The following is a 25,313-nucleotide window of genomic DNA, read 5'->3' on the forward strand; positions in this document are numbered from 1 at the left end:
TTGTTGATTTTCTCATTTATAAAATACGGTTCATGTAACTCCTTTGTTAATTTTGTGTATATGCATGAAAACTGAGATAATGCATTTAAAGTTTTTAGCACAGTGTGACCAAATAACCCTCATTAAGTGTCTTCCAGATATTAGGATAGACAGGATATATAAGAAAAATAGTTTCTCATTTCTCTCTCTCTCTCTCTCTCTCTCTCTCTCTCTCGACAAGTTTAGCCATGTAGCAGCCAAGCTGGCCTTAAACTTTCCATCCTCCTGCCTCTTTGGACACCAGTGCATGCAGCTAAAATATACCATTTAACATGCTTATATTCAAGTTGATCAAATAAAATTAATACCCACATGGCATCATTAATTGATCATCTATATGGCACTAACAATAATAGTAGGATTCTGGAAAAACAGGATGGTATCACTGGAGTTATTAGGAAAGCCTTTACTCTGCAGAAGATTGGTCTTAGAAAATTAGAAAAAGAAGAAAGAAATTACAGAAGAGATGAGAAGCCTAAGGAGACTCAGGGGAGCATCATGTGTGCAAAGAACCTATGAGCAGGTTTCCAGTTTATTTTATAGTATATAGAGATAAAATGCATGCATGTTAGGCAAGCGTTCAAACATATTGTGTTCATACATGCTAGGCAAGTGTTCAAACATGTGTTCATACATGCTAGGCTCTAGCACTGAGCTTTTCTCCGGCTGGTGACAAGGTTATTGTCACTGCTATAGTGGTTCAACCTTGTAAAGTATAGAAGATAGTGTAGGTAGATAAAATGTAGCAAGGTTTTGAGGGTCTTAGGCTAGCCAGAAGGCAGCGAGCCAGAAGACAGTGAGCCAGAAGGCAGTGAGCCTGGTCCAGGTTACCAGCTGGCTCACTAAACACCTCTGGAGCAAGCGTCCATCTCACAGAGTGCTGTGGGGCCATGCCTCCTGCTTTGGGTGGACCAGAGACCTCTATGAACACTGAGGCTGCAGAGATTCTGATTCTCAGCCTGTGTTGTGTCCTCCATCTGTCTCAGAAGTGCCGTCTCAGCCTGGCATTTCTGCAGTGGTGACTGCCTTTGACTCCAACACTTGGGAGGCAGAGGCAGGCAGAACTCTGTGAGTTACAGGCCAGCCTGGTCTACATAGTGCATTCCAGGACAGCCAGGGCTACACAGTGTAGCCTGTCTCCAAAAACAAAAAAGGCTTTTTATAGTCAGCTTATAGCTGGCTTACTACACATTGTATTTTTGCTTCTCTTAAAACCTGTAACTGTATTTTTTTTACACTGTTCATTTGCTGAAGAGAATGCATTATTGGTCCTCAAGGACAATTCTAAATTCAATGAATTGTATTCTCATGACTAATTTAACATATTCTGTTATCCTTTAAATCTTTTTCTATAACCTTGGTAAAATTCATTTCCAGTTTCTTCAGAAGAATACATCTGTAAATGAGCTCTTGAGTTTTTGATGAGTAATGGGCTGTTTGGCCAACAGAGCAGAGGGCAACACTTTTGAGACTCTGGTCATTGTTCAGATAACTTCTTTTACATTGTGTGACCATTCATTTCATTCTTGCTATGTCCACCCCAGGAGATGAAGGCCCTGAAAGGCATCAAATGTGCCAAAGCTTCGTGCCAGCTGGCAGTGGTAAAGCACACCTGTAGCCTTTGTGCCAGCTGGCCGTGGTAGAGCACACCTGTAGCCCTACATTCAGATCCTTTTTCATGTCAAGGTTGTGATGGTTAGTTGGACAGGATCTGGCATCCTCTTGGGAAGCAAGCCTCCAGGTACACCTGTGAGGGACTATTTTGATTTAGCTGACCTTTGGACACGCCTGTGAGGACTGAGGTTGAGTGAGAAGACCCCCCCAGCAGTGGTTAGCACTCATTCCCTGGGGCTGGGTCCTGGACTGAATAGAAAGACCTCCAGTGAGGAGTCCCAGCATCACCGCTCCCTGCTTCTGACCATGAGTGGAGTGTGAGCAGCTGAGCTTAAGCTCCTGCCCGCAGGACTGCGCAGACAATGGCATATACACCAGGGCTGTGAGCCAGCTCAACTCCTCTCTTTAAATTGCTCTCATCAGGCTGTGCTGTCCCAACAACAGGAAAAGTAACTAAGACAGAGGTTGCAGGCCAAAAAGGACAAACAGCAAAAATTACAGAGCCACAAAAGGGATCCTAACCTGACTTTCATTGGTGGATTTCTTTGCTTTGTTGTATACTTTTTTTTTTCTATTTTACAGATCGACATCAGGATGGTTCTCCTCCACCTCCTCTCCCAGAAAGAACTCTAGAGTCCTTCTTTCTTGCTGATGAGGACTGTAAGTTGGCAGTTATAAAATGAGTGTTAAAAGGTTAAAATAAGATAAATATGTTATTAGTTCATGCCAAGGATCTCAGTATTTGAGAGGCAGATACAAGAGGATCAGGAATTCAGAGCCATCAGTAGCCACATAGTTTCAGAACAGCTTAAGTTGTGTGAGTCTCTCTCTCTCTCTCTCTCTCCTTTTAACAGATCTTGCCTGAGTTTATTTGTAAAAACAACATAGAACACTGGTCATCTGCAGACAGTGTGTAGGCTGTTTGTCATAGTAGTCCATCTGTCTTCACACTGGCAGGAGCTTTTTCTATGGGGCTTTCACAGGGGCCCGGGCACCTTAGGAGCCTGGGCTGGAGCTGAAGCCTGGGCCTTAGCTGGAGCTTTGGCCTCTGCCTTGGTTTGAACCTTGGGCTTTGGTTGGCAGAGCTTCTGACCCTTGGCCATGTAGCTTCGAATATGCTTCCCAAGCTTGGGGTGAATGGTGAAAGCCAGACAGCAGAGTTTGTAGCTGGGGCCCTTTTGTCATCTTGGGTTTGTTGGCCTGAGGCTTCACCAGGGCCTTGACGGCCTCTGCGCGCGCACTCACTGCCTTTGCATTGTTGGCCTGCATCTTCTTCAGGCCTGTCTTGTTGTGTTTTTTGGCAAGGGTTCCTCAGGAACTTGGGGTCAACCCCCTTAAGAGATTGGTATCTTTGCGACCCGGGTTTCTTGATGCCATTTCTATGCCATTTGCGGGACTGGTTGTGTGTGGTGTTGTTCTTGGACTTGGCCATGTCTGCACAGTAATCCCCGGCTCCCACAGCGCCTGGGACCAGAAGAGAAAGAGTAGACCCTGTCTCTTAAGAACAAAGATGAGGCTGAGCATGGCGGTTTTGTTGGGAGGCAGAGGCAGGTATCTGTGAGTGGCAGGCCAGCCAGAGCTACAAAATGAGACCCTATCTAAAAAAACAAAACAAAACAAAACAACACAACAAAATTAAATACAGTAAGTCTTCCATGGAAAGGCATAAAGAATGATTAAATAAAAGAATGAATTTTAAAGCCTATAACATATAATGAAAATGATACCTAAGGGGCCTAACATATAGGCCAAGCCTGAATATACACATATATTTAAGTCACAGGCTTAAGAAACTATACAACAACCCCTTTTTCTTTTCCTTTTTCTGTTTTGTTAAGGTATACAGGCCCAAGCCGTGCAAACTTCTTCTACTAGCTATCCTGAAACCACAGAGAACTCCACATCTTCTAAACAAACATTGAGGACCCCTGGAAAAAGTTTCACAAGGAGTAAGGTAAGACAAGAGATCTAGAAAACATCCCCGAGTTTCCTTTACTACTGGCTTTCTGCCCACAGCATTAAGGCTGAAAAGTAGATTAAGCTTGTTTACTAAACCGAGTTTTGCTCTCACACAGTCAAAATTAATAGAAAGCAAATAATTGCAATGAATGAGAGTAATTACAGTTACATGTTAGTATATGGAAATAAATGCATTACATGCAGAGGTATATATATATATATATATATATATATATATATATATATATATAAAATCATTATGGAGTGTCTAAAATCAAGGGCAGGGCTGGATGATTTCATAACTGTTAGCAGGTTGAGAATGTGGCTCAGTTAGTAGACGGTTTGCCAGAGGCATGCCTGAAGCCTGGAGTTTGACCTAGGAATGGTGGTGCGTGTTTGTAATATTACAATATTTGAGAGGTGGAGGCAGAAGTATCAGAGGTTTAAGACCAGGCTGGGATGCATGAGACCATGTCTCAAAAAAATGTTGGTCTAAATATATAATAATGTAGAAAAAATTAGGATCTATAATTCACATTTACATTAGGATAAAATGTAGATAGCTAAAAGATTTAAATGTTAAAATGTGTACATACACATGAAACTACTAAAAAGAAACTGGAGAGATGGTTCAGAAATTAAGAGCGCTGACTGCTCTTTCAGAGGACCTGAGTTCAATTCCCAGCAACCACATGGTGGCTTTTTTTTTTTTTTTTCTTGATACACTGTAGCTGTCTTCAGACAGACCAGAAGGGGAGTCAGATCTCATTACAGGTGGTTATGAGTCTCTATGTGGTTGCTGGGTGGGATTTGAACTCAGTACCTTCAGAAGAGCACTCAGTGCTCTTAACCACTGAGCCATCTCTGCAGCTTCTATGTGGTGGATCTTAACTGTCTTTAACCTTGGTTCCAGAGGATTTGATGTGCTCTTTTGTTTCCTTGGGCACCAGGCATATATACGGTGCATAAATATACATTCAGGTAAAACATCTGTACACATAAAATAATAAATTAATCTAAAAAAAATTTAAAACCTAAAAAAAACCCAAATGACTCAATAAAAATTATTTTTAAAAACTAAGTGACAAGAGTCCTTTTTGTTAAGATAGTTTTGTAACTCTGGGACATGAGTGGTCTTTGTAACTATGACAATCCAAAGGCAGTGAGGAAGAAGATATAGGCAGCCCACTAAAATTTCAAAATGAAGGAAAGGTTGCTAAAAATCAAAGAGAAAGACCAGACTGGAGAGGATGCCTGCAGCTGGCTCCACAGCCAGAGTTTGTCTAATATATGACGAATTGCTAAAAATTCATAACTGTAAAATAAAACTGGGCAAAATGTCCATGACTGAAAAGCAAAGCAACCCTCAGAGGCCATTGGCAGTTCTGAGTGCTCCCAGCAGAGGGTGTGAAGGTGTGTCCATCATTAGCCCTGGCCTTTTGACAGAACTGTTTCTAGGTGTGTGCCAGGAGACATATGGTAAAACATCAAGGGAGATTCAAAGGGTGGTTTTGTATTGAATTAATATGTAAGATGGAAAAATAATTGTGTTTTTGTGGCAATTATTAAGGAAACAAATCCTGTTAAGTCTGTATTTCTAGTTGACTAAGGGATTTTGAAACTTATAGGAAAAACATTAACTTTCTCCTCTCTTCACTTTTACAGAGTTTGAAGATTTTTCGAAATATGAAAAAAAGTAAGCTCATTTGTACTTTTTTTTTTCTTTTAGAATGTATCTAAAAAATTTAGTTACACAATTTTTGGTGTCACCCTATGAAAAAGGTTAACAAACAGAGCTTCAGAAGGGAGGGGCCTGTGGGTCAGAGTGGTCACCCAGGCCTTGACTTGCTGGGCTCCACCAGCCTAATGTGTTAGGTAGGGGTGCTGTTTACAGACAGAAGAATAATTAGTGCAATGTTTGGTATTTCCTACCCATTCCAAGATGCTTAGATATAGCTGTGTGATTTAAGACTCCTAGCAGTCTAACCTTAGATAAGCTTTCTTTGAAAACAGTAGCAGTAAAGCATACTGTGATCAAATGTGTGGATTTAATGAAGCATTTCCATTTTCACAAGTGTTACCAGGAATAAAAAGTCTGTTGCTTACTGTTTTCCTGTATTGTAATGAAAATAAAAACCCACAGGCTCTCTAAATGTTTGGAAATTCTCTGAGACACCTTATTTACAATTATAAGCTCTATAAAACATGGCGGTATGACTCTTAGAAATTTGATCCACTTGGTTAGGCAGGAAGATATTGGTACAATGGGGAGGGACAAAGAACACCACGGAACCTTTCTGAAAGCAAAATCTTGGGTAGATAGTGTTACTCTATCCTCCCGCTCTCCTCTATTTTCCCAAACTCCAGGTTCTCAATAGTCTGCCAGCATTGTCATCCCCCCGACCTCTGAAAGAATTGCTCACCCGTTATAGCTGACGGCCGGTTAGGAAACAAGCATTCCTCCCAAGAATTAGTCAAGGAGAATTTTAATATTCCAAAAGGAAATTACAGTAACAGGAAAAATTACGTAGACAAAAACCAAACGAGTGCCCGACTTGGATAGTCAGCCAGAGGTTCATTTGATTAGCTTAAGAAGCACTCTTTTCTTTCTCTAGGTCCAATAGTATTTGGGGGATATCAAAATAGCAGTAACTTCAGGTAGATATATGTTGGCAGATCTTTGGGATATGATGGGAGACTGAGCCTTCTTTTTATAAGTAAACTCAGAGCATTCTCTGAATGTGGACTGTGTTTCTGGTTTTTGACCACTTTGCTTCTATGTTCTTTAGCTGCTAAGAACAGCATTGAGCTTTCAAACTGCCCCTGAAGCTGTGCTTTAGCTTTGACTTGTATACATAGCCACACCCCTTCCAGACTCTCATGAACCCAGAATGACCTATGATATTTCCCAGTAGGAATATCTTAGTAGTCTGCAGTTAAGATCTTAATGAAAATAGCATTTTTAATCTGTTTTTTTTTTTTTTGAGCTAGCATTTCTGTCTGCTTTCTTTCTATGAATACTTGTCGAATGCCCGCTATTTAGACATTGTGGAAAGCACCTCGTATATGGTATTAGCAGAGATAATACTAGCTCTTAGGATTATGGGCAACTCAAGTCTAGTGAGGAACTCAGAAATTAAGCAAGTAAGTCCCCAAGCACATACATAATAACATTGTGATAGATGTTATTAAAGAAAACAAGAGTGACTGTGAGAGAATGAAAAGAGGTAAGGTGGGGCTGGAGGGAGGGGAGAGCAGGAGTTATATCCTTACTGCTCTTGTTAAGGAGAGTTTGGTGCAATGAGACACCAGAAGAGGGTGTTAAACAGAGACGCTGTGCATTATTTTATCCTGGCTGCTGTGTGTGGAGAGTGGATTATACATGACGGGAATGGAAGCTGTCAACCATGATGTTGAGTGATGCCTACTTTTAGTGGGAGAAAATTTCAAACAAATTTTGGGGTGTGTGTGTGTGTGTGTGTTCATGCATACATGTATGATGGGGGCACATGTCTCGACTTGAGAATGGAGGTCAGAGGACAACTTTGTAGAGTTGGTTTCTCTCTTCTACCTTTAGTACATGAGCTCCAGGGAACAAACTCAGGTTCTCAGACTTACACAGCAAACTCCTTTACCAGCTGAGCCCTAGAGGGAAATTTTCATTTATATTTGCAAGTGACAAAAAAAAAACCAAAAAAACAAAAAAAACCGAATTTAGGGTAACTTGATCATAAGAAAAACATTTATTATTGTCTTGCAACTAAGAATTCAAATAACTCATTAAGCAGCTCACCTTTCTTCCTTAGAGCTTTGTTTCATTCTTACATATGTATGTGTGTATGTCTATGTGCACATATGCATGCTCAAGTGGTGGCCAGCATCTTCCTCAACCATGTATCTTGTTTTCCAGACAGGGTCTCTCATTGACCTGAGAGCTTATCAATGGCTATGCTAGCGGAGCAGCAAGCACTAGGGAGCCAACTCTCTTCATCTCCCACATGCTGGGGTTATAGGCACATGGCTGCCATTCCCCGGCTTTTTAACCTGGGTGCTGAGTCTGAACTCAGTTTCTCATGCTTGCTCAGCAGGCGTTTTGCCAGTGAGCCATCTCTCAAGTCCCGGTTTTGTCTTACTTTATAAGCTTACTCATAGGCAGATTTTTTATCATGTGATTTTAGGTTTATGATGGAAAAAATTAGCCTTTTCCTGGTTGCTTAAGCAACAGTCTAATGACTAGTGTAAATTGGCCGGATGTTGGCCTGGTTCATTTGCCCCTGCCTGAATAAATTCTTAACAATATACTTAACATTCTGATTAGGCATGATACTGTGTCTTATATTTAGCCACATAGTTACATGTGGTCACTGATTAGCTAGTAATGACATCAGACTTACACATCTCTGATGTGGCCATGACAATGTTCTAACAATGGAATTCAGCCCAAGTTATTAGTCATTTCATTACCCTACAAGTAGAAATAGTTCCACTTGATGTGTGGAAACTGAAAATTGGGGAGGATGGTAAAGGAAACATATAAGTTGCTTTATCTTGTAGCTAGATACATGCTGAGCAGGCAGCATGAATAACAAGCCATAGGTAAGAAAGCTGTTCTCTCTAGTGTATGTTTGCTGATCTTTGCTGCCTTTGTTGAAAAAATAAAAGGAGGGAAGGAGGGAAGGAGGGAAGGAAGGAAGGAAGGAAGGAAGGAAGGAAGAAAGGAAGGAAGGAAGGAAGGGAGAAATAATTAATATTCCTCGTTGGGACAAATACTTTCAGTTCACATGTAGAGATTATTGATATCCTTGTACATCCCTCCCTTCATCCAACTGTGTTCGTGTCTATCTTCAGTTCCTAGCCCAGTTCTTGACACACAGTATTTAGTAAGTGTGTATTTAATTGGAAATGCCTGAAGTCTGCTATTATTCTAGAGATTCATACTCAAGTATTCTCCAGAAAGGAAATGTTCTAGATGCTTCTAGAAGCCTAATATTACATATATGTAAACACATATATGTTCTCACATTATGTTTTTAAATGTTAAGAACAAAAAAAGTAGGCAGTAATTTCTCTTTACTTATAAGCTATTTTTGAGAAAGTTTACATGAACTTGAGAAATCTTTATTCCTGTAAGACCATGCACATGTCAATTGTAGACCCAGTTTAACAAAATTCCTTGTAGAACTGGGCAAGAATTGATATATGTATATATTAAGGTGTTAGGAACATATGTATTTTTATATGTATGTATTTTTATATGCCTACACATAGTAAATACAATAGCGAACCAAGAAATATAACAATGCCTTTGAGAGACTATGGCCCTAACTTAGAATCATCTATGAGGAAAACTGGCTGGAAAGTACAGGAGATTTAGGAGTCGAGGGAAATATAAGAAAAACCTCAGCTTGCCATAGATGAATTAATGTGAAACATCATAAGCACATTATGACTCATCAGAGGACAAAGATAAATTCCAAGGCCAAATGTGAGTCCTAACTTAGTGGTTTTGTGACACACCATTTCCTTGGTTTTGGGTATTGCTATATATTCTGTTTGCAAAGAAAATAACTCGTTTGGTATGGTTGTTCAGGTCTGTAATACCAGTAGTTGGGATGCCAAAGTAGGAAGAGTGCCACAAGTTCAAGGCTGTCATGGGATCCATAGTGAGTTTATGCCTGCAGACTGAGGTCTTTCCCCCCCTCTCCATATCATAGTTATAATATACAAATATAATTTCAACAATTTAAACACTTTCAATATGATACTGATATATTTATTTTGGAGTATTGTTCTGGAGGAAATGTTTAATTTCAATGATCATGCAAGGAAATAAATTATAATCTAAACCTCTTGTCAGTCTTTACCCTATGTATTTTTCCTCTGATTACAGGTGTTTGTAATTCTTCCTCACCAAGCAAGCCTACAGAACGTGTTCAGCCAAAAAATTCCAGCTCCTTTCTGAATTTTGGTATGTGTATCATTTTAGATCAGAGTTAAAAATGTATATAATCTGGAGCTGGAGAGATGGCTGAGTGATTAAGAGCACTGGATATTCTTCCAGAGGACCCAAGCTCCATTCTAAGCCCTCTGTAGTGGCTCACAGCACTTGTGACTCCAGTTCCAGAGAAGCTAATGCCCACTTCTGACCTCTGCAGGGACTGCAAGCACATGGTGCACAGACATACATGAAGCCAAACATCAAAACACATAGAAAAAAATTATTTTTATATGTTTTAAACAAAATTTCATTTTTATTTAAATAAAATTTAAAAATTAAAATTGTAGGAACGGTTAGAAAATTTAATACTGCTAGGCAGACATACAATTGCCCAAACATAATTTTATTTCAGAGGAAGAAGCAGAAACTGAGAGATCAGTCTCTGTTATTATAGTCCTTGTCTCATTTTGAGAAAATGTTTACTATAAATGCTCTATTTCTTTAGCTATAAAACTTCCTTTACATTTCATCCACTCCATGTTTCAATGGTTACAATTGAAATAGTAAGATTTGGTTGGATGTTGGTGGCGCACGCCTTTAGTCCCAGCACTTGGGAGGCAGAGGCAGGTGGATCTCTAAGTTTGGGGCCAGGCTAGACTATAGAGTGAGTTCCAGGACAGCCAGCGCTACACTGAGAAACCCTGTCTCACAAAACCAGAGAAAAGTTAAAATTTGTATGAAATTAGTTTAAAACATTCAGATGGAACATTGTATAAACTATGAAAAAACACGTAATTTTGCCTTGGCAACAGACGTTTTCTGCTTCCTTCTTTTCTCTACATCACTTGAGTGACATATGGATCATCTGACTTTACATTGTGTATACCCTGGAATGAAATCTTAGCTGTATCCATGTTGCTTCTTCTCAAACATGCCTAGATGTCAAAGTTGCTATACTTGAAAGCACTTAGTTTTCATTGCTTCCTTTAGCAGTGGCAATAAAAATTATAAGAATATGTTACTTAAAAATATTGAAGTTGCCTCAGATGGAGCACACCTGTAATCCTACCACATGCAAGGGTGAGACAGGAGGATCATAAGTTCAGGGCTATGTCATAAATGCCCCCACCCCCTAAGTTGAGGGGAAAAAAAGCATATGGTTCAGGTTTCTTTTTGCTGAATTGACCTATATTCGGAAACCTGTAGTGTACAGCTGTTTTAAAGTATTACGAATTAGCTAGTGACTCAGATCAGATATAGGTATTTGAAGCTGTAGTTCTCACTGAGGACACAGCAAGTCCTCACCCCTCTGCGCAGTGCATGGGCTATAGTAAAGGCGCCTGTATTGAGGAGATGATGGTGATGTGTAACTACCTCATCTGAATATTTTCCTTCTCTTTATCATCAAAAGAGTAAGGTTTACATGAGCTAGGCTCTGTACACCTCCACCAACATTTAAAATTACTAGTTAATAAATATGAGGGGTTTATTCCAGCTCTGGCATATAGGTGTGTGTGTTTGTGTGTCTGTGTGTTTCTGTGTCTGTGTGTTTGTATGTATGAGTATATGTGTATCTATGCATGAGAATCTTGCAGAACTTGCCAGGCTGGCCTTGAACTTGTGGTCCTCCTGGCTTAACTTCCTGTGTGCTTGGATTAGAAGTAGTTGGTACCATTCCTGGCCTACTGTAGTTTTGGTTTTAGACTTGTAAACATCAGTAGTTACTAGGGAAGGTGATGAAATTCAAGTACCAGAAAGATCTTTGAGTTTTTCATCTTCTGTTCTCCCTCTTTCAAACCCTTCGGTTTTAAATTTAAGGCACCAAAGTTGCTAAGATGCTTTGAGAATCTACCACAGTCAAGACCTACATCGCTAGTGACAAAGAATAAATGTCCTCATCACGAAATTCTTTTTGAAAGCACCCAGTAATAGCTTTTATTTTATATGAAAGATTTTCATGTTCTTCATTGTGGAGGCAAGGAAGGTGCATTTCAGGAAGAAAAGTAATTATAACTCACTTAGAACCTCTTCTTCTCAGGATTATCTTATATTTTATAAGTTTTGAAACTTAATGTTTTAGTAAACTCAGGAGTTTCTGTGGCTGCATAGATACAGAACTAGATTTAATAATGCCACACTTAATTTTATAAAAGTGAAATTTGTTTTGTGATCAGTGGGTGAATAAAACAGATAAATGGTATTATATATTTAATTATTACAGGCTACTATAACCAGGGTTCTTCATATAGTTAGTACTATTAGTTAATCTGTAAATGCGCTAAGTTTAAATATTAGTAGTATTTGGGTTGGAGGTGTGCTCCAGTGGCAGAACACTTGCCTAGCCTATGCAAGGCCCATAGTTTGATCCCCAGTACAACAAAAATATTCAATTTTCATTTAAACTTTAATTACTAAAATGCCTCCACAATCTATTACTAAATTGATCAAAAAGGGTGCTTAAAATTTTAATGTTATACTCTAAAATTCAAGTATTAATTTCTGTGTATAAAAATACCCATCTTCATTCAGTTTTATTTTTGTCCTCAGGTTTCGGAAATCGTTTTTCAAAACCCAAAGGACCAAGGAACCCGCCATCAGCTTGGAATATGTAACGCACCTCTGGATTTATAAGAATATTTGTTAAAATTGTACCTGCAGATAAAGCTACTTGAATACTGCTATAATAATAATATCAGTAATGAGGATATATTTTGTCAATAGTCTTGAAAAGGAAAGCAATATGTGACAAACTTCCAGCAAACTTGTATTTTCATATTCCTTATATTTCACTGGGAACTGCCAATAAAGTTTGTACTTCAGTTTATGCTTCAAAGTGTATTTACTTTTCACGTTTGAAAGTTATTATATTTTACTTTCTTTCTATATATGAATTTTCTTTAAATATAAATTTTTATTTTGAGATGATGTCTCCTCCTCCATAGCCTTTGGAGGGCTGTGGTAACAAGCACACAAGTCCAGCATAAACATTAATTTCAATAGAATTGTAAGAATTTGATCATAACGTTCTCTTTAAAATATTTTTATGTATACAAGTGTTTTTGCCTGCATGTATGTACAGCACCTGTGTGTAGTGCCCATCGAGGCCAGAAGAGAGAACCAAATCCCTTGAATTGGAATAACAGGTTGTGACTTGCTACGTGGGTTCTAAACCAGGGTCCTCTGCAAAAGTAGTTAAACGCACTTAATTCACCATCTGAGTTGTCTCTCCGACCCTTCAACTAAATTTATACACTGCCTTAATATTAAAAATAACTTTAAAAAATAGATTTTGCTATGCAGCCCTAGGCTGGCCTCAAACTATTGATCCTTCTCCAAGCTGCAGACCGCTGCTATTGCAAGCGTGCTCCATCACGACTGACTAAAGGTTTTAGTTAGAAAACAAAGCACTCCTTCCTTTGTGCTTGCAGTACTGCTTGTGAAAATGACTAAATGTCTAAACGGAGTGTATCTCCTCAATTTCCCCAATTGTTGCGTAAAAGAAGGAAAGATGATGTACAAATAACGGCAGTGATCACTTCTGTATTGCTATGAGGTGTCCAACTGTATGTATGTTTACCCAGTTATTCACTTACCAATTCAAGAAAAAAAAATCAACAGCGGTTACTTTTTGTTAGCACTTTAACTTTCTTTTTTGATAGTGTGTTCTTCATAGAAAAGGCCCTATAGATAAACGTGTCCACATAAAACGAATTTATGTTCACAACCATTTAAAGGTACTGGTGATTTGAAAATGTATTTCTATATGACTATGGATTCTTCTAAGTAAATTATATTTCAAATCTAGTTTTATACAGTAAATAATTTAATGGCTCTTTATTATTGTAAAGGGTTGGCTTTACTTTCCCTATCAGTTTAATATTTTTACTTATGAAAATACAGCCTAGCAACAGTATTATTTGCGCTTTAATACTTTTTGTTGGGAAACCCAAATGCTAGGGCAAATTGACCTGTATTGTTACTTGTTTATTGTAGTACAATGTATACCCAGTAGGTGTTCAAGAACTTCTCTATTTTAAACGATAACTTTTATTACAGAAGTTCACTCAGCCTAAGTTACTTCTCTGGGAACTAGTGGTGTTAAACCACAGTGTCTTTTATATGCCTAGTACATCATTGTAGTCGGTTATTTCCAAATAGCTTTCTCAAGGACTTAAATGCAATTCTAGGTAAAAAGCTAAAGTAATGAAACTCAAAACGGATTTCTGAGTAAACACCATCTCCTGGCGAACAGTGTCAGGTTGACAGCGCTTTTCACATTTGCAAATTTATATGTATGGGTTGAAAAAAAATTAAAAATTTCTATCGAGACATTTTTTTTTGTTGTTAACTATAGCTGTATGTTCAACAAAAATGCTGGATTCTACCTTTCCAAGAATTGGAGGGAAAAGTGACTCTGGCAAGGCGGAGCTGCGCTCAGGGAACGCCTAAGGCAACATTTGCACCTGCCTTGAGCCTGCAGCGGTCGCCACAGCAGTGCTATAGGAAATGCTTCAAAAAAATTTTTTTTTTCTTTTCTGAATAGCAGCTTTACAATGTTCTACAGCGAAACCGTCGTTTTACATATTCCGAAATTCTTTTCCTCCTGGTTTGTCAAGGGTAAACTGGAGATTCTTTTACCTCACAAAGGCTATGGGGAGAAATACGAAATTGAAAAGTCACTATGGAGACCACCTCCGGGCAAGATGAAGGAGGAACACTGGAAGTGGAGCGCCTGAACACACGGCGAGACTCTGAAAGCTATTAACATTGTTTGGGCGGTTAGGGCGGTTGGCGGCAACTCGCCGGAGGGCGGCAGTTGCGTGGCACCCCGAAGCGTGCCTAGGCGCACGCTCCCCTCCGCTCCTCCACTCAGAGAGCAAAGTGGGGGCGGAGGGGGAGGGGGAAGAACGCGAAGGGCGGTGGAACTACAACTCCCGCAAGGCCTTGCGCGTCCAGGGTGCTTTACAATAGAAGCTCGGTTGGCGAGGTCTGCGGAGAGGTGTCGGAACTGCCGTTTCCGGCATGTTCAGGTCTACGAGAACGACCGATCAGTGGAGGGTGGGGGAGAGACTCCAATGCCCAGCGGGCCATGCGCGGGCAGCGCTTGCGCGAACCGCGGACGGGGGGGCGGTCGGGCCATTTAAATGTGTGTTTGTGGGTGAAATGGCTGCGCAGGTCGGAGCGGTTCGCGTAGTACGGGCGGTGGCGGCGCAGGAGGAGCCGGACAAAGAAGGGAAGGAGAAACCCCATGTTGGGGTTTCGCCGCGGGGAGTGAAGCGGCAGCGCCGGGCGAGCAGCGGGGGTTCTCAGGAGAAGCGGGGGCGGCCGAGCCAGGACCCCCCTCTCGCTCCCCCTCATCGGCGGCGTCGTAGCCGCCAACATCCCGGGCCGCTGCCTCCAACGAATGCCGCCCCAACCGTCCCGGGCCCTGTTGAACCTCTGCTCCTGCCGCCTCCGCCGCCACCGTCGCTGGCACCCGCCGGGCCCACTGTCGCTGCCCCGCTCCCGGCCCCGGGCACCTCGGCCCTCTTCACCTTCTCGCCTCTGACGGTGAGCGCGGCCGGGCCCAAGCATAAGGGCCACAAGGAGCGGCACAAGCACCATCACCACCGCGGCTCCGATGGTGACCCCGGCGCCTGCGTTCCGGGCGATCTCAAGCACAAGGACAAGCAGGAAAACGGCGAAAGGAGCGGAGGGGTGCCTCTGATCAAGGCCCCCAAGAGAGGTGAGAGCAGGCGAACCGCTGGGGCTCGGGCTGTAGGTCTCAGTGCCCATATCCCGCCCCTTTAGGACTGAAAGACGCCGCTCTACTCCCCTGAGCCCACTGGAGTGGACTCGGGATTGCAGGCGGTTGCCACAGTTTGACCTACTTGAGGCTTCTCTCTGAGGCCGAGCTGTCAGTTTCCATCCCTGTTTGCAGTTCCCCCGGAGCCTTTGCAACATTTATTTTCAAATTCGGCAGGGTTTCCGCGCCGCGCAGTGCTTGGCATCGGATTAGTAGGTGGGGTACTAAAACCTCCCTTTCTGAAGTAAAGGCTTGTCACTGAAAGTCCCTTCTTGTTCTCTTGCTTGGAAATCTTTAGTTTTTCTCATTCCTGGCACCAGCATATTTACAGGTTTGACTCTGGGCTCTGAGTTTGAATTCTTAAAGAGGTTACACAACTACTGGTTGCCTTAGCTTCGGCGAGGTTAAAAAAATCATTTACGGTGTTTATTTTTCAGCTAGACGTAGTAAAAATAGTTTTTTAAAAAAAAATATTAGCCCTTTTAATTGTTAGTATGGTTTAGGATTGGTTCGAGGAAGGTTTTATCACCCTCTGAGTCTAGGAAGTATACCAACCGTATCTCTGAAGGGAAGGAAGCGTGCAGTAGGATGCAGATGCAGATGTAGATTCTAGTTTCATTTCATTTTGCCAGAGCACTGTTTGAGAATCTCTGCAATTCCAGCAGTCTTTAAAGGTTTTTCACATAGAAAAAGTAGGACTAAGAGTGCTTTTGAGATGAATTAGGTTGGCCAAAATTGGTGTCTTCTATTGCCAGATACTTGTAGCATGTATTTATATTCTTTATGGAAGAAATGAAGCAGGGTTTTGGTTATGCCATATTTATACTTTGTATATATTTATAACTTATAATAGTCATAATCAGTAAATACTAACACACTAATGTGTTCGAATACTGGGTAATTCCAGTTATTAACATGTTAGTCTTTGATTCTAAAATTTCGAGTGTCTTGGATTTTTCCCATATATTTACTCACAATGCTAACCAGTTTGTGTGTGTGTGTGTGTGTGTGTGTGTGTGTATGTTTAGGTGAAATAATAGGTTTTCACTTTTCCACTGGACAGAACTGCATCTATATTTTTCTTTGGTGGTATCCAGATACCATCTTTAGGAGTATAACTGTGGCAAACTGACTGGTATGCCAGTTTTCAAAATAATTGCATATTGGAGTAGCTTATATTTTTACCCTTTTTCCTCATACTCCCTGGTGTGTGTCCATACACAGCCACAGGGACATTTCAATAATCATTTTCTTTAAATTTGTGCTGTAGGAGAGAATACTAGTGTCCTTGGCATAAAGCTGAGACTCCTAAATGCTAGTTAAAGCTTTATCACTATTGGCAGTCTGCTTGGCTTTCTTTCCCTTGCTTCCTTTTCTCCACTCCTTTGCCTTGACAATTCTCATTCCAGAGGCAGTCAGTAAGCTGACTAGAAATGATCTGAGATCTCTCAGTTCCCCTTTATGGGGGAGGGTGGTGCTGACACGTGTAGTAATTCACAGTGTGCGCCCCGGAAGACTGTACAGGCCCCGTGTTCTTTTAAAATCAAAACCAATTCTGTAATGCTGATGAATAGAATTTTCTCAGATGATGCAAATATTCTATATCTATGTTGTCGAATATGGTAGCCATATGTGACACTTAAAGATTTGTAATGTGACTGTGTGACTGAGAAACTGAAATTTTATCTTACTGTAACATACAACATGTTCCATACAGCTCATGGCTACTACATTGGACTGTACAGCTTTTTGCCAGTACACGAAGAAGAGAAATGGGTAAAACCAGGCTATTTGAACACTTTTCACTTCTGGTTTAGAGAGGATTGGATTGTATACCCAAACTGTATAAATTCTGGGGGAAATTGCGCCCTCTGGTCAGGTATATTTGAGGAAACCTGTCCGGGAGTGGTCTGGATATCTGACCCACACTGAAGCTTCTGTATACAATAAACTGTGTTAATATTGTTTAGTTTAAGCTTTTTGAATAGTTGGACCAATACTTGTAAAAAAAAGAAATCACAGTTTGTTTATTTTTATTATCTTCAGGTTCAGGAGGCATGGCTCTGGAAGTAAATTTTGGTTCTAGTACTTATTGTGTGATCAAGATAAAAAATTAATCTCCTTTTAACCCCAGTTTTCCTGTTTGTAAAATGAGGTTGAGGTATTTTCATTCATATGGTTGTTATATGGATTGTTGGGGCAGTGTATGGAAGTCATTTAAAATAGTGCTTGGCCCATGGGAGGCAGTTCAAACTAGCTTGCTTTATTTGTCTATCTATTTATTTATTAATTATTGTGCTTGGTCCTGTAAACACCTCTAATAAAGTAGATTGTTGTTTACAAAGGAATTTTGTCCTTTTGCTTATTCTAAGATTTTTGGGAACTTTCTTTTTTTTTTTTTTTTTTTTAAAGATTTATTTATTTATTATATGTAAGTACACTGTAGCTGTCTTCAGACACTCCAGAAGAGTGGAGTCAGATCTTGTTACAGATGGTTGTGAGCCACCATGTGGTTGCTGGGATTTGAACTCCGGACCTTCGGAAGAGCAGTCGGGTGCTCTTACCCACTGAGCCATCTCACCAGCCCCTTTTGGGAACTTTCAATTTACTTTGTAGTAATTATAGATTCACAGAAAATAACATAGAGAAGCCCTTTTCCTTTTCCAGTTTTCTTCAGTGGTTATATCTTATATAACTATTGTATAATACCAACACCAGGAAAAAACTGACGTGTGTGTGTGTGTGTGTGTGTGTGTGTGTGTGTGTGTTTCTGTGCCATTTTATCATATGTAGATTTGTGAAACCACCATTGTAAACAAGGCACAAAACTCTCCAGAAACATCTCTCATGGACTTCCCTTCATATCCTTAGGCACTGTCTCCCTACCCTCTCTTCTGTTTCTACCCAATAACAACCACCAGTCTATCTCTATAATTTTGTTATTTGAGAATATTGTATATTCGGGGTCTTTTGAAGCTAGCTCATTAGTCTTTTTTTTTTTCCATTTTTTATTAGGTATTTAGCTCATTTACATTTCCAATGCTATACCAAAAGTCCCCCATACCCACCCACCCCCACTCCCCTACCCGCCCACTCCCCCTTTTTGGCCCTGGCGTTCCCCTGTACTGGGGCATATAAAGTTTGCGTGTCCAATGGGCCTCTCTTTCCAGTGATGGCCGACTAGGCCATCTTTTGATACATATGCAGCTAGAGTCAAGAGCTCCAGGGTACTGGTTAGTTCATAATGTTGATCCACCTATAGGGTTGCAGATCCCTTTAGCTCCTTGGGTACTTTCTCTAGCTCCTCCATTGGGAGCCCTGTGTTCCATCCATTAGCATGTGAGCATCCACTTCTGTGTTTGCTAGGCCCCGGCATAGTCTCACAAGAGACAGCTACATCTGGGTCCTTTCGATAAAATCTTGCTAGTGTATGCAATGGTGTCAGTGTTTGGATGCTGATTATGGGGTGGATCCCTGGATATGGCAGTCTCTACATGGTCCATCCTTTCATCTCAGCTCCAAACTTTGTCTCTGTAACTCCTTCCAAGGGTGTTTTGTTCCCACTTCTAAGGAGGGGCATAGTGTCTGGTGTCTCCGAGATTGTCCATGTGGTGTATATGGTAACGGCTCTCACGTTTCCACTACTGGATATTCTCAGCAAGAGTATATATATATATATATATATATATATATATACACATATATATATATACACACACACATACACAGTGATTTTTGGACGATTTCTTTGGTGTCTAGTTTGGGGCTATTAGAAATAAAGCTTCCTGTTCAGAATTTTGTTTGGAAGCAAATTTTGAAATGCTTTTATTAGGTCATGTGGTGAGTATATGTCTGTGGCTTGTTTTTATTTTACCATGTTGCCATACTCTTTTCCTAAGTGTACTCTCTACATTCCCGATAGTGACTTAATAATTCTTTTTTTTTTTTTACATTCTTGTTAATATCTGATGTTGTAACTATTTTTATTTTAGCAGTTTCAGTAGCTGTGAGCTGATAATCTTATGGTCTCATGGCTAGTAATATTAACCAACTTTTCTTGTCATTTATAGAGCCTCATTGGTAAAATTTGTTTCTTGGTGTTTTTTGTTTGTTTAGTTGTTTTTTTGTTTTTGTATTTGTTTTTGGTGCCAATTTTCTAATCATACTGTTTTAAAAATTATTTTAAGAACTTTTTATTGAGAATTATTTGTATATGACAGGTACAATTCCTTTATTCATTGTTTGGTTTGCAAATACTTTCATGTTTGCTTTTCCCTGTTGCTTGCTTTTCCCTCAGTTTAACAAGATGTTTCACACAACAAAACCAGCAATGTTTTATTGAGTCTTTTCTTTAATGAATCATTTTTGGGTGTTTTCTCCCCTTATAATTTCTTTCTTTTTTTTTTTTTTTTTTGCTTTATAATTTCAATTGCTTTTGTTTGTTTAAACAGGTATGAGATTATGTTGTGGGATGTGTTCTTTAGGTAAATAGTCACTGTAATGCCTTTAATTGAAAGCTTATTGTCCTTCCATTGAATTGTCCTTGCACCTTTTTTAAATCACTTTTGCAGCTGATGTCCTGGGTTGCTTTCTATTACTGTGAGAAGTATCGTGACCAAAAGCCGAATAGGAAGGAGAGAACTGATTTCACAGGTCTCAGTCCATCAGGACAGGAAGTCAGGAACCTGAAGGCAGGAACTGAAGCACAGCTCATACTTGAGTGCTGCTAGCCAGCTTCCTATATATAGATCATTCTATTTGTTTTCTTATAGCACCAAGGATCACCTGCCCAGATTTGGCATTGCCCGGGCCCTCTCTCATCCTCGGTAATCAAAAAGAGATCCCACAGACTTTTAATCTGATGGAGGCATTTTCTCAGTTGAGGTTCTTTTTTTCCAGGTTCTATCTAGCATTTCAGGTTGACAGAGCTAACCAGCACAACTGGGAGGAGGCAGGGAGACTGGAGCTTTCAAGCCAGCATGGGTTACATAGCAAGTTCCCAGCCAGCTATGTTGGTAGAGAGAGCCTGTCTAGCAATGCAAGTCCAGTCCCAAGCACAGCCCCAAACTGGCTGTGGTAGTACTGGCTGTAACCTCAGCACCTGGGAGGTGGAGATAAGAAGGGTCAGGGTTAGGGTCACCCATTCCCACATGTTCACTTGAAGCTGGCTTGGGACTTTGAGACTTGTCTCAAAATAAAACAAAATTTCTTCTCCGGCCTCTTATTTTAAAAGTTGGTAAGATTGGTTTTCATGTTTTAGATTGTGGAAAAACCCTCACAACACATAAAAACCTTATGATACGTAAATTCTCTGTCCATAGATAAAAGTTTTATTGGAATACAACTGTTCATTTATATATTGTCTATATAGGTTTTTGCTTTTGTTTTTTTTGCATTATAGTAGCAAACTAGGAGTATTGAGGCAGAGATCATATGCTCTACAAAGCCTGCTGTGTTCTTTACAGAGAAAGTTGGCAACCTCTGACTTGAGGCATGGACTGTGACTAAGAGACATGTTCCCACACATCACCCCAGCATACTCAATCCAAATTCAAATACAGGATAATTTCAGATACTACCACTTCAGACGCCTGGCATTGCTCATAAATAGTTAAAAGTTTGGTATGTATATACTTACTCCAAAATTGGAAGTAAAATGATTTTCAGAGTTGAGGTAACATGCTTGAAATTTTCTAATGGTAGAACTGAATATTAGACTCTTAAGAAAAACCAAACACCTCAGAGTCCAGTTTGCTCTTTCTGCTGTGCTCATTGATTGATGTTTATAAAAACAATATTAAGATGTTTGCTTTATCTTATTATAAGCAGTATGCTTCAGCTTACCTAAGTAGCTACTTGTATCCTTTGATCTTAATTTCTTTCTCTCCTTTGTTATTGTTCATAAAGCAAAGATCAAAGATAGTTCATCAAAAGTAATAGTTTCTTTTTAATTGTTGTTGGCTGGTAACTATGATCTTAATATATTAAGGAAAGGGTCAGAAGATGCTTGCCTAGCTCTTAACTCCATTGCCATTAAACTTAGAGGATTGCTCTTATGTGGCTCTTCATAGTCAGCTTTTCTGTTTTTCACTTTTGACCTCTTCCTAACTGCTATCATGTGGAAGTGTTTTGTGAGATACAAAAGACACTGGGTGTGATGGCATATTTGTGAGATCACAGCATTTGGAAGGCTGAAGATTGCTAGCTGTAGTAGGGCCCTATCTCAGAAAATTATTGATAGAAACACTTGATTGAGTTTTGTGGTAGGAATGGAGAATTATTGTGATTATATTGAGAATTAATTTCATTTATCAGAAACTTGAGAAACTGTTTTCCTCTATCCACCAGAAAGGAAAAAAATTTTGTCCGTAAGGCATGAAAACTTTGATATAACATAATGCCGTCTTTGTGATCACCAATTTGTAAAGGGCACTATGTTTGTGAATACAATAATACTTTTCTTTACTGGAAACTCATATAGGCTAGCATCTGAAGTCCATTAATTGTAATTGGATAATCTTCGTTAATAATCTGCCAGAGTGTTCAGGGAGAGAGGCTTACAGCAGAGACAGAAAGGAGGAATGTGTGCTTTACTGTAGTGGAAGAATCTCAATTTTGGAGTTAGAGTCCGAAATTTGACTGTTAGCTGCCAGCTTTGTGACCCAATGTGAGAAAGAATTTTTATGTCTACTGAACTGAATTGTTGGATAAGATGAGATGAGTAAGATCCTAATAGACATCTCGTGAATCAGTTTTCTCCCCCTTTATGTTTTACTGTGATATACTATATTGTACTCTGGGCCAGTAATTTCTAGTTTTAATCTGATTCCAGAGTTGTTGACAAGTGTTTCAAGGCATGTTATCCAGCCCTTTTATTAATTACGATTACAATAAGATAAAGACTTGTGTGTCAAATTTGTGACGAAAGATTTATTCCCTAGCAACAACTCTTACGATAAACAGTGGTGTTAGTATTTTAAGGTAAGAAAATAAAGGCTTAAGGGAATTTCTGAGTTTGCCCAGAGGCAAACAGTAGGGAAGAGATAGTCATTTCAGTCTAAATTGTGAAGCTTTGGGCTGGGGAGCACTTCTGGTTTTGTTTTGTGGTAGGGTGTTGTGCTATATATACCTCAGGCTAGCTTTGACTCCATTTATTCTCTTATATTACTTCTGGGGTTTTGGATTAAGGGGGAACATAAGTGCCCAGCTTGAGCTTGCACTGTGTGTGTATGTGTTTATGTTCTTGTTGGTCTGCTTCTGGAGGCCAGAGGTCTATCTCAGGAGTCATTCATTCTTCATGAACCTTCTGCTTTGTTTTTGAGATAGTCTCTGGAACTTGGGGCTCATCTATGTAACCAGTGAGCTCTAGGGATCCTCTCCATTGGGATTCCAAGCACTTGCCTCTATGGTTGGCTTTTTCTTTAGGTTGGGGACCGAACTAACTCAGGTCCTCATACTTTGCAAACAAGTGCTTCACCAACAGAGCTTTTGCCTGCTCTTACATAGCACATTCTTCGTTTAGATTTCCACCATTTGGGAGTGAAAATAGTAATTAACACTTACTATTTGTTATATTCTAGGATTATGCCAAACACTTTACATGCATTTTTCATTTATTCTGTACCTTTTTACAGGGAAATACTTTTGTCTCCCTTCCCCCATTTTATCACTAGAAGCACTGGGGTTTTCAAAAGTCTAGGCTATCTTATTTATTGTGGCAGTGCAAAATGGTAAAGCTTCTTTAGAGGACAATTTGGCAGTGTTTAAAAAGCTGAACATACTCTGTGATATTGCAGTTTACATACTATTTGTTATTTACTCAAAGGATTTGGAAACATATCTGCATAGAAATTTGTAGCAGCATTATTCATAATTGCTAAAAAATTGGAAACAACTCAGTTGTTCTTCAGTAGGTAAATTAACAAACTGCTCTAAAAACAAACTATACTGAGTTCTGAAAAGTAATGGAGTAACCTTAAGTGCATTAATACTGGAATAAAAAAAGAACCCAGTCTAAGAGCGCTATAACTGTGCAATTACAGTTATGTAACACCGAAAAAGACACACCCATGGAGACAATAGAAAACGTCAGTGGTTGCTAGTAATTAGGATGGGGAGCACTTCAGAATAGTCAGATCACAGGATTTTTAGGATTAAACTGCCCTGTATAATATTGTAATGGTGATCCCATATCACTTCTATTTGTTCAAATAAGAATGTACAGTAAGAGTACTTTCAGTAAGTACTTTACAGTAAGAGTGAACCACAATTTAGACTGAGACTGCTGGGTGTTGAAGACATGTCAGTAGTGTGTTCAGGGGAAGCAACTGTGCTTTATGACTATGGCATGGGGACAGTTTATGGGGTGTATGGGAAGTTTGTATAGCAAACAAAGCAAAACAAAACAAAACAACATGTTTCAGGTTGAGTGTATCTATGTACCTCTGTAATGGTAGCATCCGGCGGGAAAAGGTAAGAGGATCATAAATCCAAGGCTGAGCCCCCTGATAGGTTCAAGGCCAGTTCAGGGTAAATAGAGAGAACCTTTGTCAAAGAAAACTCCTGGAATGAAAAGAAAAAGTGTAGTTTTAGGAAGTGGTAGAACAGGGTTTCCACTTAGCTAGCTATTTTTTTTTTTAAAGATATGTGTGTACAATGTTAAAAACAGTGACTCTCAAAAGCTTGGCTTCCAAAGGAGTGTCTTTTTGGTTTTCCATTTATATTAGGTTTTTATATAAAACTATTAATCACCCACAAGAGAAGTAAAAATAATTTATTCCTCCATTACTTCGGGGAGACTGAGGTAAGAGGATCTTGAGTTTAAAAATCAGCCCTATCTCCAAAGCAAAAAGAAAAATAAAACATAAAGTAAGTTTTAGAATGCTTTAGTTCTTTTTTTAAAATAATTAATATGATGTGAATTATTGCTTTTGCTTATCTCCATGATATTTAGGAATTGAAGGTATCATATTTCCTAAGACACAGTTCAAGTGTCTGCATGCATATTTGTGTGCTTGTGCACATGACAGTACTGGGACCTGAACCCAGAACTTTGTGAATGCTAGACAAGCACTCTCCCAGTGAGATACATTCTATTAGTGAGGTGCATCCTACTCCTTATGCTAAGTTTTTGCACTAGTGAAAACTAGACTAGTGTGATATAAGTAACCAGGCCATTTGATGGTAGATGATGTTAGCTAGTTTGAGGACTTTTTCATGTATTCTAAGTGTAATGATAATGACCTTTAAAGAGAGACAGCAATTTGTTTCTAAGGTCAATGTCCCTGTCTTCCTCTGTAGTACACAAGCTTTCTGTATATCAACTTTTAGTTTGATATGGAAGAGCTTTCCTTGGTTCTTTGTTGTTAAGAACCAATGATGCGAGGACTGGAACACCTGCCTGGCATGTAAGAGATAGATAGGATAGGTTTATTTGTTGTCACTGCAGAACTAAAACAATACAAGAAGACAGGGAAAGAAACCAACAATGGCAGGCCAGCAAGTCCTTCAGTGGGGAAAGGATGTGGAGGCCTAGCATGGTGACTTGAGTTGGATCCCTAGAACACACAGGAAGGTGGAAGGAGACAGCTTCCACAGAGCTGTCTTCTGACTGCCACAGAGGCACCCGTGCACATACGCACAAAGACAATAAGTAATAAAAAAACCAACAGTGAAACGAATGATAGTAAGTTTTAACTCTTGCATTATGGAGAAATAACTCAGAGACTTCCTGAATGTGTTTTCTGTGGGGAAAGTAAACCGCTATACCAGGAATGGGAAGATCATGAAGCCTTCAGGCAGTCATTACCCCTCCCCCCTTTCTTTCCTTTGTAGACATTAACTTATAAATAATGTGGGTTTTTTTTTTTTTAACTCAAAGCAAGGCAATTGGCATTCTTTTCATACAGCAGACAGTGGCAGACTGTAATAATAAACAGCTGATGCTCGGGTGGATGCTTAGGTTATCAGCTAGCTGCT

General features: G+C 39.7%; 2 protein-coding genes across 14 annotated transcripts in view; both read left to right on the forward strand.

Annotated features, from left to right (window-relative positions):
* Nucleotides 1-12,374, forward strand: part of Ptpn22 (protein tyrosine phosphatase, non-receptor type 22 (lymphoid)) — a 55,678-nt gene extending 43,304 nt beyond the window's left edge. For 7 of the 8 annotated variants that reach the window (XM_006501148.4, XM_006501149.4, XM_006501150.3 and 4 more), the window contains 5 exons: nucleotides 2,236-2,313; nucleotides 3,492-3,607; nucleotides 5,278-5,308; nucleotides 9,503-9,580; nucleotides 12,098-12,374. In XM_006501148.4, coding sequence (XP_006501211.1) covers nucleotides 2,236-2,313; nucleotides 3,492-3,607; nucleotides 5,278-5,308; nucleotides 9,503-9,580; nucleotides 12,098-12,162 — 368 coding nt within the window. In that variant the 3' untranslated portion in view covers nucleotides 12,163-12,374. The remainder of the gene's footprint in view (nucleotides 1-2,235; nucleotides 2,314-3,491; nucleotides 3,608-5,277; nucleotides 5,309-9,502; nucleotides 9,581-12,097) is intronic. The other variant, NR_104070.1, reaches the window with a different exon arrangement.
* Nucleotides 12,375-14,211: 1,837 nt separating this feature from the next.
* The window catches only part of Rsbn1 (rosbin, round spermatid basic protein 1), a 52,549-nt gene continuing 41,447 nt past the window's right edge, over nucleotides 14,212-25,313 (forward strand). For 4 of the 6 annotated variants that reach the window (NM_172684.3, NM_001356556.1, NM_001356558.1 and 1 more), the window contains exon 1: nucleotides 14,242-15,275. In NM_172684.3, coding sequence (NP_766272.2) covers nucleotides 14,573-15,275 — 703 coding nt within the window. In that variant the 5' untranslated portion in view covers nucleotides 14,242-14,572. Of the gene's footprint in view, nucleotides 15,276-25,313 lie in introns of all 6 variants that reach the window. The other 2 variants (XR_001783685.2, XR_003954314.1) reach the window with 2 other exon arrangements.

Source organism: Mus musculus, chromosome 3, assembly GCF_000001635.26.
Source record: "Mus musculus strain C57BL/6J chromosome 3, GRCm38.p6 C57BL/6J".
Lineage (NCBI taxonomy): Eukaryota > Metazoa > Chordata > Mammalia > Rodentia > Muridae > Mus > Mus musculus.